Genomic DNA, 12,632 nt, shown 5'->3' on the forward strand with positions numbered 1-12,632 from the left:
GCCATATTCATTTCCAGCTCAAGGACTCTGTTGTTGCTGCACCTGTGCCCAAAATGCCCTCTTCCCAAATCTCAAAATGACTGGTTCTTCTCGAATGTCAAGGCTCATCTCATTTGGGACCTCCCCACAGAGGATTTCCTTTTTTTTTTTTTTAAATTATTTATTTGTGGGGGGGGCAAGGAGGGGCAGGGGGAGAGGTTGAGAGGATCTCAAGCAGACTCCAAGCCTGAAACAGGGCTTGATCTCATGACCTGAGCCAGAACCAAGAGTCGGACACTTGCCCGACTGCACAGAGGCCTTCCTGGGCTGCCCAAACTAAAGTACATTCATCTCCTTGTCACTTGCTATCACTGTTAACACTTTTTTTCATTTCTTTGTTTGCCTAACACTCTCACCATCAAAATATAACTACCAGAAGGATGGAGTCTTTATCTTATCTACCACTATGCCTTTAGTACCAAGAATATTATCTGGCACATAATAATCACTAAGTGCGGTGAATTCATGAATATGTCACCATTACCCAGAAAGCGGCCTGTGTCTTATCATTATCCCCAAAGTGGCCATCTGCTGTGTAAACACGGACGTCTGTATCAAGGGAGGTGACGAAGCATCGTAGTTAGGACTGTGAGCTCTGAAGCCAGCCTGCTTGGCTTGGGATCTGGCTCTGCCACTTATTAGCTGGGTGATCTTGGGCAGGTGACCTAATTCCTCTGTGCCTCAGTTCTCTGGAATCAATGTTATCTTCCTTACAAGGTTGCCAGGAGAATTAAATAATAAAATACATGTAAAACACCTAGAACAGAGTTTGACATACGCTAAGCCTGCCAGTTTTTAGGAGCCATTATATTAGTTAGGATTCTGCTAGTTGCAATAAAAGCAAACTTAAGCCAGCTGAAGCAGCAAAGAGGAATGTATTGTATAGGTATAGGTGTGTTCACAGAGCCCAAATGCAGAAATGCATCTGGGTCTCAGGAAGGAGCTGGAATCTAATGGTGGACAGCTGTCAGTAAGTGTCCTCCGTCTCTTGTGGTGGCTTTTCTCTGTAGCTCCCTTTTGCTCTTCTTGCTCTGGATCCAGAGCAACTGCCCTTCTCCACAGTCTCACTACAGCTCTTGAGTTTAAATATCCCAGGGCAAGCCACTCTGGGGTATGACAGCCACTCCGTGTTGTCTGTTGCAGATTTCACGGCTTGATGATCTGATTAGCGCTCTTGAGTCTGACATTCATCCTAGTCAATCAGCCAAGCCAGGGGAGGAGAAGATGCAGTAAGACACGGCAGCCAGGGAACACAGCCATGGCTTCAAAGAAGAGGACAATCTCCTGATAGAGGGACACTGCTGGTCCACAGGCTGGGCAGACATCCCCAAAGGGGTCCACGGCACAGATCTTCACAGCACCTGGTCTAGGAGGCGCTGGACCAGCTTTGGGATCTCAGCAGATAGGGACAGAATGCCCTGGGCTGCTTCTTTTTGAGGAAGCCACACAGGCCTGTACCCATTCGTACCACGGAATCACTCTGGCTCTTTCCTGAGGACAGTCACCAGGCTACAGACCTATCTTCATGTCTTCATCCCATCCCAGCACCAAACATTCAAGCATCTCTTCCTGACAGCCTCTAACCCTCATGCAGAAGGCAAATGGATGCAACTTGGGCAAACAGAAGATGGCAGGCTTGCTGGCTCCCCCACTTCCTCACATACTCCCCCTTTGGCCACCCTCTGCCCCTGAGCAACTTGTATTTTCACATCTAGAAAGCTCCCTCCCCACCCCCCCAGCAATCACTTACAACCCAAAAGACTCATGTTTAGACTGATGGCTTTTATTGTAGAACTGTAGTTAGGAGCAAGATGTACTAAATGAGGAGACTTGGGAATGCAGACAGGTCAGGTTCGCCCCCAGTTGCAGCAATCACAGCTGGTGTCAAAGATGAGCCCAGCCTCAAAGTTCTGCTGGTACGTGACTCCATTCAGGCAGTGCTGGAAGGCATTTTTGTTATTCGCCACGGGGTAGAGGCCGTTGGCCTTTCTGGCACAGAATCCACTGCCCCCAGAACTGCCCCCAGAGCTGCTGCTCCTGCTCCCACTTTCGCTCCTGGGAGGAGTTATGGGCTCCATGGGCTGAGCAGGGGCAGTGCAACCTAAACCAGCACAGAACAGTAGAACAGACTTGTGGACCTGGAAGAGGTTCCCACCATCGCCTAGAGGCGAGGAGACTAGTGGCCCTGAGGAGAATGTCTGGAGGTGGGGTGCTGTTAGCACTGGGTCCCTACAAGTGAGGAGATACAAGATTACTCCATACTCAGGAAAAGCTACAATTTCAAGCCATTCTAGTTTTAAATCTGAAAAGTTCTCTCTTCCCTTAAGATGTTAACATCATTAAAAAAAAATTACTGAGCACTACTATGTGCAAAATACTTGCCTAGGATCTGGGTATAAGTGGCAAGCCAATAAGCTTAGAGATTATTCCAGAGAAAAATCTGGAAAAAATTTAGGGATGTGGTATTTCCCCTGAACTACAGATTAGAAACATGTGAGCAGTCCTGAGGGTTTCTTGTTCAGTCTCCAGGTGGGCCGAAAAAGACTTTTAATGAGGGAGGAGTTCATAGAAAAGTAAATGCTTATATGTTGAAGGTCAACTGAATTTCTTGGGGCTTTTCCACAGACTTTGAGACTTAGCTGACATGGAAAACTCACCCAGATAGGCCTGGTTTCTCATAAGCTCATAACATGCCTGACCTGGAAGTTCAGGGGTAGAGGAAGAATGGAGCCCGTGTGTCTCAGCTGGGCAAGAGCAGGGAGGTGAAATGGGAAGTGACTCCCAGGCCAGTGGGGGTGGACAGATGTTAGATTTGCCTTTTAAGCTGGAGAAGCAACAATTGTATACCCCTGGCATCCTTCTCTTTCACTTACCTGCACTCTGCAGCCCAAGTGCTTTCTTCAGGGTGTTGACCAGGGGGAGCTTGCCCTAGTTACAAAACGTGTCTGTGAAGTCATTCAGGTCAATGGCCCAGACCATGGCACCTCCAAAATTGTTCTCCTTAAGCCACTGAGCCTGTTCAAGGATAGAGGACAGCAGAGGTCATTTTACTTCCCCAGACTCACGGCTGGGCCTGCAGCAGGTCAGAGGGGCTGGCCTTACCTTGACACTGAAGCTCTTGACATCATCATAGCCAACCCACTCATTGCCCTGGTAGGCATAGGGCACAGCCTGAGGAGCATCCCATACCTCAGTAGTTTCATTTTTCAGGAAGCTACAGGTCTTTAAAAAGTCAAGAGATTCAAATCTTTTAAATAAGATTCCCATGAAAGGAGAAACAAACACTTGCCTATTTTTTTTTCTTTTATGTCTCCAATTGGGATTTTCCTGTTTTCTAATTATGGGTTGTTATTTGAAGTAAACAATACGAAGTTGCTTTTGAAATATTCCTGTTAATCTTATCCTTAATGCTCGATTTTGGGAGACTACATTAATTTGAAAGATATCATTCTTTTATTTCCTTACACGCTCATATAAATGACCTTAAATATGTAGTCTGTTGCTTGAAGGGATATGACACATTATAGGTGGCCTTCCTACTGGATTAGGTAAATGAATAGGTTACTTAAACTCTTGAAACATTTTAGAACGATAGCTGTATTTTAAATAGATAATTAGTGGACAGGATGAGCATTCATTCTGTTCAGCACAAGACATGGAATTCACAGATTTGTCCAGCCTCCTCTCCCTACCTCATAGTAGGCCCAGAACCCAGCCTGCCTGGTGTAGGGCCCCGCAGGACCAGCGCCAGAGGTGGGGACACCGATGCCAGTGTTGGAGAAGTCACTCAGGATGAAGGTGTGGCCATAGGTGGGGAAGCCAACGATGAGCTTCTCAGCTGGGGCCCCATTGTCCTGCCAGTAGTTCATGACGTAATCCTGCAATGGCTGCCCGTTAGCTAGGGGCTCCACCTCGCTGATGACCCCGTGCTTAGTTGTGTTAGTCCACTGTTCTAACAGACACAATTGTATGATGTTAATGACAGATAGATAGTAGTTTTTCAAAGCATTTTGGCGAAATTATAGTTAATGAGATAGGCCCAGCCACTAGAAAGGATAGTTATCCAAATGAGACATTTGCAGAATTTTCATTTGTTTTGTCTGTGAATTTCCATGTGATGTATAGCCTTATCTCTGCTCTGCATCTGCATGTGTCCAAGGACTCACCACATTGAGGTCGGCGTTGCTGCCCATGTCAGTTGGGTATTTGTATAGGGGGCTGTTCTCTCCAGTGTAGCCTTCCCAGGAGCCGTGAATGTCATAGGTCATGACATGGATGTAGTCCAGGTACCTGAGCTGGTTAAAAAGATTTGTGATAGTCATTTCCCATACCTATGTAGGTGAAAGTTACCACTTCCAAAGCCTCCTAAAGGTGGTCCCTGAATAGCAAGACAGACTGAGGACAAGTCTACCTTGCAAAAGCGATAACTACAGGAGTTTGAGGATAGGGTGAATCACTCACTGGGCCAGCTGAGGGATCTCATAGCTGGACTGGATGTTGGAGATGCCAGCCGCTACCGCAGCAGTGATCATCAGCCTGGGCTTGTTGATCTGCTTGGCCTCCTGCTCAAAAGCTTCACGCATTTCCTATAGAATAATCAAGTACTGTAGGCCATCTGTGCCTCTGATTTCAGCTCCTTAAATAAGGTTTGTATCATCCTTTTCTTTTTCAAAATGCTTTCATATATTTCATCTTACTGCAGTCTCTCAATATCACTATAAAGTAGATAGGACTGATGGTATCAGTCAATGTTATAGCTATCTAGTATGAACAGAAGCTAGACAATTTCACCAAAGTCCCACAGCAAGTTAGTAGCCAGGCCATGCCCAGAATGCAGGTCCCAGATGACCCGTCAGAGCTCCAATTATATCCCTATACTCTGAACTTAGAGTTGCTGTAGTAATCTATACCCAGGTTTTGACAATATACATGTTGCTTCCCTTCATCCAGTAATTGAATTACTTTACAGGACTGACATCTCATCAAATGAAATGCTGATTTGGCCAATAAAGGAAGTGGTTACATCTGGGGGATGGGTTCCCATTCAGCACTGGCAGCTTTATTCTGGGTGACTCTAGTCCCATTTGGAGGACTGGGTTCAGGGTTCAGGGTGTGCCGGGGTGTGTTCCAGTGAAGGGTCTGAAAATTGTCACGTGACACTGGCCAAAGGAACTAGGGTGTTTAAACTGGAAGAAGAGGAATTATAGGCAGGATGTTATAACAGTCTGCAAATATTGAATGATAGATTACAAAAGGTATTTTGACCTTTGTTATTTTGGTGAGCAGAGCTAGCCCCCATGACTGGAAGTTATAAATTATGACTGGAGGTATGTTTTGGCTAAGGACAGAGATGTTCTTTCTTTCTTTTTTTTAATTTTTATTTATTTATTTTTAATTTCTTTTCAGTGTTCCAGAATTCATTGTTTATGCGCCACACCCAGTGCTCCATGCAATACAAGATGTTCTTTCTGATCTCTAGAGCTGTTCAATAAGTAGATTGACTTTCAACTGATTAGTTTCTTAATATTGAAACCATTCAGAGGCTGGCTGATGATCTGGTATATGGGATGGTGGAGAAAGAGTCTCTGTCTTGGGAGAGGGTAAATCTAAAAACTATTCTTGGCTTTTCTTTATTCATTTTTCCTTGGTAATCTCTTAATTATCAACCTTTGCTGATGACTTCAATATGTCTTGAACTCTAGATTGGTACTCATTCAGGGACTACTGGCCATTCCTATAGGAGGTCCTACAGATTCCTCTCACTCTTGATGTTCAAAGGCACATTAATGAGCCCTTCCTATTTCAAATCTACTTTTTTAAAATTTTCAGCATAACAGTATTCCTTGTTTTTGCACCACACCCAATGCTCCATGCAATCCGTGCCCTCTCTAATACCCACCACCTGGTTCCCCCAACCTCCCACCCCCCATCGCTTCAAACCCCTCAGATTTTCAGAGTCCATAGTCTCTCATGGTTCACCTCCCCTTCCAATTTCCCCCAACTCCCTTCTCCTTTCTAACTCCCCTTGTCCTCCATGTTATTTGTTATGCTCCACAAATAAGTGAAACCATATGATAATTGACTCTCTCTGCTTGACTTATTTCACTCAGCATAATCTCTTCCAGTCCCGTCCATGTTGCTACAAAAGCTGGGTATTCATCCTTTCTGATGGAGGCATAATACTCCATAGTGTATATGGACCACATCTTCCTTATCCATTCATCCGTTGAAGGGCATCTTGGTTCTTTCCACAGTTTGGTGACCGTGGCCATTGCTGCTATAAACATTGGGGTACAGATGGCCCTTCTTTTCACTACATCTGTATCTTTGGGGTAAATACCCAGTAGTGCAATTGCAGGGTCATAGGGAAGCTCTATTTTTAATTTCTTGAGGAATCTTCACACTGTTTTCCAAAGTGGCCGCACCAACTTGCATTCCCACCAACAGTGTAAGAGGGTTCCCCTTTCTCCACATCCCTTCCAACACATGTTGTTTCCTGTCTTGTAATTTTGGCCATTCTAACTGGTGTAAGGTGATATCTCAATGTGGTTTTAATTTGAATCTCCCTGATGGTTAGTGATGATGAACATTTTTTCATGTGTCTGATAGCCATTTGTATGTCTTCATTGGAGAAGTGTCTGTTCATATCTTCTGCCCATTTTTTGATATGATTATCTGTTTTGTGCGAGTTGAGTTTGAGGAGTTCTTTATAGATCCTGGATATCAACCTTTTGTCTGTACTGTCATTTGCAAATATCTTCTCCCATTCCGTGGGTTGCCTCTTTGTTTTCTTGACTGTTTCCTTTGCTGTGCAGAAGCTTTTGATTTTGATGAAGTCCCAAAATTTTATTTTTGCTTTTGTTTCCTTTGCCTTTGGAGACATATCTTGAAAGAAGTTGCTGTGGCTGATATTGAAGAGGTTACTGCCTCTGTTCTCCTCCAGAATTCTGATGGATTCCTGTCTCACGTTGAGGTCTTTTATCAAATCTACTTTTCCTCTTGTATATATACTTTAGTTATAGGACCACTACCAAACCAGTCCTCAAAGTCAGAAAACTGGAAGTCCTGTAGTTTCCACTTCCATTTGGTGTCCAAATCCTATTGATTGTATCCCCCTAATGTCCCTTGCTTACTTGCCCTTTCTGTCCTCACTGTTAGGATGTTTGTTTGGGCCATCAGCCCTTTATCCCTGCCTTCCTTGTAATTCATCCTTTACGGTTAAGCCAGAGTTATCTTTCTAAAGTGCAATTTTGTCATATCTCTCCATTACTTTCAAAGCTACCCATAACCTTGAGAGGAAAAATCCAAATTCCTTAACATCATCTACAAGTCCCACACGATCTGATTTTTGCCATGTATGCAAACTCACAGTCATCCACATGGCTTCATTTGTGTGGTTCCTATCTTCATTGCTAACACCAATTGCTTTCAAAACTGAGCTCAAGTGTCACTTTCTCTAGAAAACTCTTCTAGATCCTTCTCCAGAGTAGAATTAGGTACCCTCTGTACCCACTATAGCATGCTCAAAGCATATTTTAAATGTTGGTTATTTTTCAACCTGTCACCTCATATTGTATTCCCTAGAGCCAAGGGTTATCTTATTCTTATCTTCAACCTGAGACCTAACCCAGTGACTGGGACAGAGTAAGTGTTCAGTAATAATAGGCCTAGTGTAATGGTTAGAAGCAGTGGGCTCTTTAGCCAGACTGCATGGGTAGTTCTGACATCTACTAGTTGTGTAACATCAAGCAAGTTACTTAAACCTCACTTTCTTCTGTAAAATAAAGATTATGATTTGTATAGTACCTAGATCATAGAATAGGTGTACAGGTGAAATGAGTTACAGTTTTAAAATATAATAGTAGAATAAGGTAGAATAGTGCCTGGCACATAGAGCACTTGTGTTCTTGTTGTTCTGTTATGAAATGCTGTTGAATGAAGGCATGAATCTTTGTGGTGAGAAGATTCCATAATTCTAAATTCCATTTTAGTTGCGCTTGGGAAACACCAGATTCTCCTTGGAAAGAATAGGCTTTGGATTTTCTTGGGTTAGAGATTGCCACATCCTCCCTCACCTGCAGTAGGACAGTGAAGAGATGCTTGTCCTGAGGAGGGCTCCCACAAGAGCCAGTGTACTCCCACTCAAAGTCCAGTACATCAAACTCATGCTGGTGCAGGAATTTGATGACCGAGGCAAGGAAAGTCTGGTGGTTCTCAGAAGTGGAAACCATGGCAGTGAAGCTGAGAGAGACCCAAAGAAGGCAATGTGAGGGAACACCTTGGTGGTCCCAACACCCTGTGGTAAAATCAAACTTTTATATTTCTGCCTCAGAGCTCTTCATGGGTACCCACAACCCAGAAATAAGTATGGTTCCGGTTTTCTCTAGTCCTTACTTTGTAATCAGTAAGTACTCAGCCAGCCATGGGATTTCAGTGTTCCCTTTATTCTGTTATTAACCCAGCTCTGATCTCCGCCCCCCTAGGTTGCACTTGTTGCTTTGAACACTACCCCACCTCACAGTTCTCTCTCCAAATAGCCCCCAAAGTTCATATGCCCTTAAAGAAGTCTTCTTGTTTATTTGCATGACTTTCTCTTCTCTTCCCCCAGAAGATATATAGAAGTGCTATGTAGCACTCTCCACAGGGACTGTGCTTGTGAAATACTTTAAGAAGAGGTTGTTTTGCAATCTCAGTAACTAAACCTCTGTGAATGGAATCCCAGAATATCCATCTAAATGTAAACATGTAAAATTAATTGTGTTCTGCTTTAATATTGAGGTCTTGGTCAAGTAGTTTATTCCAGTACCCTATTTGTTTAATGTGCATCCTTCACAACCTGTCTTAGATTGTGAAGTGTAAAGGAACATAACTTGTTTTCAGTTGCAAAAGAACACCAGGCTCTCCCACAGAGGACTTTTGGGGCAGTTCCAAAGTTCCAGCCTCCAATGGCCAGGAGAATTTTAAGCTGGCTGTTCCTATAAAGCAAAGAACAGAAAAGAGAAACTTCAAAATCCATGAGTCCTTTTATTTAAAATAACATTGCTTTGGCATTGAGCCTGGTCATATACTTTGATGTTGCCTTGATAAGACATTCTGTAGGATAGTTTTCCTTCACTACTGAAAACTTTCTTTTTTTTAAAAGATTTTATTTATTTGACGGAGAGAGACACAGTGAGAGAAGGAACACAAGCAGGGGGAGTGGGAGATGGAGAAGCAAGCTTCCAGCCGAGCAGGGAGCACAGTGCAGGGCTTGATCCCAGGACACCGGGATCATGACTGAGTCGAAGGCAGACACCTAACGACTGAGCCACCCAGGCACCCCTGAAGACTTTCTTTATAAAAATTGTGTTGTTAGCCAATACTTAGTATAATACTAAGTAAAATAAGTCAGTCCGAGAAAGACAAATGCCATATGACTTCAATCAGATGTGGAATTTAATAAACAAACAGAAAAAAGACAAACAAAAAACAAGACTCTTAAATATAGAGAACAAACTGGTAGTTGTCAGAGAGGAGGTAGGTGGGGGGATGAGGTGATTTATTGAGATGAAGGAGATTAACAGTACACTTATCATGATGAACACTGAGTAATGTATAGAATTGTTGAATCATTATATTGTACACCTGAAACTAATATAATGTTTTATGTTAATTATATTTCAACAACAACAAAAAATTGTGTTGTTATCATAAAGGCACTCAAAGTTCTTTGAGGAAATCCAAATTATGGGACCAGATTTTGTAAAAATAGCTATATGTTGGCAATAAGATATATAAAACTTAAAAACATAATTAAATCATATTCTGCTATAATCAAATGAAATGATAAATGTTGCTTGAGCATAATTACTTTCTCAGGCTCCAAGATAATGAATAGAAATCAATTGCTTAAAATTATGCACATTTTTCTTAAATAGTGTTTCTCAAGATTGGAGTGCAACAGAGTGGGAAAACATTAAAATTCTGGGTTTATAGCCCCTTTCTCAGAAATTCTGATTTGGCTGGGCTGTGGGAAGGATTGACATTTTTATCAGGTGCCTCCATGTGGTTTTGATGCATAGTCAATGGATCACACTTCAAGAAATACCACTCTACAGGCATTTACTTCCTGTATTTATCATAACTTAAATTCTAATAGCTACATTCAGGATAGTACCCCTACTGATGGTAGCGATGGTCTGTAGCCTTATTTCTCCTAGAAATAGCTTGACTGAGTAAATCAGAAATTAAAAGACACCAAGGTTGTTGTTTCTTTGTTATGCTTCATTGTTACACAACTAGAACTCTTAAAATACAGCAGACATTTCTGATTTGGGGGGCTCAGTGCTGTCTAATCTTCATTATCTTCCACCTCCTGCTCTCTGATGTGAGTGGCTAAGATGGCTTGCAGTTTCTTGGGTCATAAAAAAAAGAAATTGACAGGGAAAAGGAGAAATAGAACTGATATATTTTGAATGCTTGCTAGAGCAGACAGTGTGCTATGTTGTCCATATCTTTGCTACTTAAAGTATAGCTTCCTGGACCAGAAGCATCAACATCAGCGGGGAGCTTGTTGGAAATGTAGAATCTTCGTCCTCACCTCAGACTCACTGAACCTGAACTCATTTTAAGAAGATCCCAGGTGATCTGTTTGCACATTAACGTTTGGAGAGCACCACCCTAGGAGATACCAAATGAGATATCTCCTCCATCTCCTACTTGTTTTTCAGGCCATTGAAAGCTTGGTAGAAAGCCACATCATCCCATTCAATGGTGGCGATCTCATTGTTCCTCATCCCAGCAAAGGCATAGATCAGGTGAGTACATAGGCAGGAGTCAATGTCATCAGGCTTGAAGTGCCCCAGGCCTGGCCAGTACTGGGCCCAGTTAGTGAAGTAGCATGTCAGCTGGTAAGCAGAACCTGAGAGCAGTAAGAAGTGAGAATAATGACCTGATTAAGGTGCCACTGAAATGTGCTGTGGGTTTCGGCTCTGCCTCTGTTTCCCTCCCTTTGCCTCAATGCCTGATCTCTGTGTGGGGGTGTTTAATATAAATATTCTTGCAGATGAGTTCAAAGATCTAACTTGGGAACTAGTCACTGACTTGGAGTTAGTTATTTTTGGTTCCAGCAGACTCATTTGTGGTGTAAAGCCTAAGAACCACTTAAGAAAAGATGTCCAGTAGTCCTGTGAAGCCCAGTGAATACCAATTTATAAATCCCAGTGGTCATGCTAAAGAGGTTAGTAGTAACAGCCAAACCGAAATAATAGGTTCTCTCAATATCAAACCTGTCTGTGAAGTAGACAGTATCTCTCTTTCCCTCAGATGGCTTACCTCTTGATATATTTTTTAAAAATACACTAATCAGACAATTGCATGATGAATAACTTATAGAGATTAGTGGTTTATGGTAGGAAAAGATTGTATCAAAGATAAAAGACAGAGTTCATGACTTACCTAGATGAGCATTCAGCAGAAGGGCCAGACCTAGAGGGAAAGAAAACACATGTATCCTGAATCAATTGTCTATACCCTGTGCAATTTGATTCTGAGGCCTTGAGCGCCATCCTATTTGTCATATGTTGTTCCAGCCCAGTGGCATGTAGGGATTATGCCCAATAGTGGCTTGCTAGTGAAGGCACCAAGAGATCCAAACTTTCCTCCTCTTAGTAAAAAATGGCCATGGCACGCTCTTCTTCCACCTTTCATGTCAGTAATAAATGTTACTGAATGCAGAGTTCACAGGCTACTATTTTGGAAGATCTACTGAATTTCTACTGAAATTACCCAGAATGTACTCTACTTAATGAGTACACATCCATCAGTGCTTCACCTCCCTGAACCGGGATGAGTAGAGCCTTCCACAGACAAGGCATCCTCCAAAAACAGTGAATTCAATATCTCCTGGAGCCTGAGAATTTTCTTGGAGGCACTGTTTTGGAGCTCTTACAGTAGAAGAAAAGTACCAGGAACTGTGAGGCAAGACTTCAGATGCCTCTCCCTTGTTCTACCAAGCACATCTGACTTGAGTGTTTTATAAATTGAGCTAGAGGTTTCATTTATAAAATGTTCTGAAACTATAAAAACTTTGTAAATAATAGCTCTAGAACAACTAATAAACTGAGGATATAGCTTGGTTATAAATAATTTACTGACTTAACCCCTTTAAATTATTGAATTTCTAGCTGAGATTTTTATGATACATCAGCAATTCTGTAGGATAGAAGGAGATAAAAAAGGAGTAATGCTGAAAACAGTAGAACCAAGATAACTCACATCATTCCCTCTCAGTTCCTACTGATTTTCATCCCTGGAAAAGCTAGACCAAGGATTCAAGCATGTAAATAAAAATGATACCGATTAAAATAAGGTGGTGCAGGAAGATGAATGCAGAGCAAGAAACAATTGTTAAGGGATTAGAGAATAAGACAAGCATTGGAAGAAAATAAGACCTTTCTTTTAGCACCATGCCCATGGAATCAATGAAGGTAGAAATGTTTAGAGTAAGGCTGAGAGTAGAGGAATAAGAGACAGACTGATCTGTATATGTCAAGATTCTCTTGGAAATTTGATATGATGGAAGAAAAGTGGAAGAGCCGGGAGGTATAATGTGA

General features: G+C 42.3%; 1 protein-coding gene across 1 annotated transcript; it reads right to left on the minus strand.

Annotated features, from left to right (window-relative positions):
- Positions 1 to 1,886: 1,886 nt before the first annotated feature.
- Positions 1,887 to 10,931, minus strand: CHIA (chitinase acidic). Its single transcript, XM_047724907.1, is given in 9 exon segments — positions 1,887 to 2,140; positions 2,913 to 3,054; positions 3,142 to 3,261; positions 3,732 to 3,917; positions 4,206 to 4,329; positions 4,501 to 4,625; positions 8,115 to 8,281; positions 8,959 to 9,014; positions 10,738 to 10,931. Coding segments are annotated over 9 exon segments (1,251 nt in total). The 5' UTR covers positions 10,815 to 10,931.
- Positions 10,932 to 12,632: the final 1,701 nt, after the last annotated feature.

This window comes from Lutra lutra, chromosome 4 (genome assembly GCF_902655055.1).
Source record: "Lutra lutra chromosome 4, mLutLut1.2, whole genome shotgun sequence".
Classification (NCBI taxonomy): domain Eukaryota; kingdom Metazoa; phylum Chordata; class Mammalia; order Carnivora; family Mustelidae; genus Lutra; species Lutra lutra.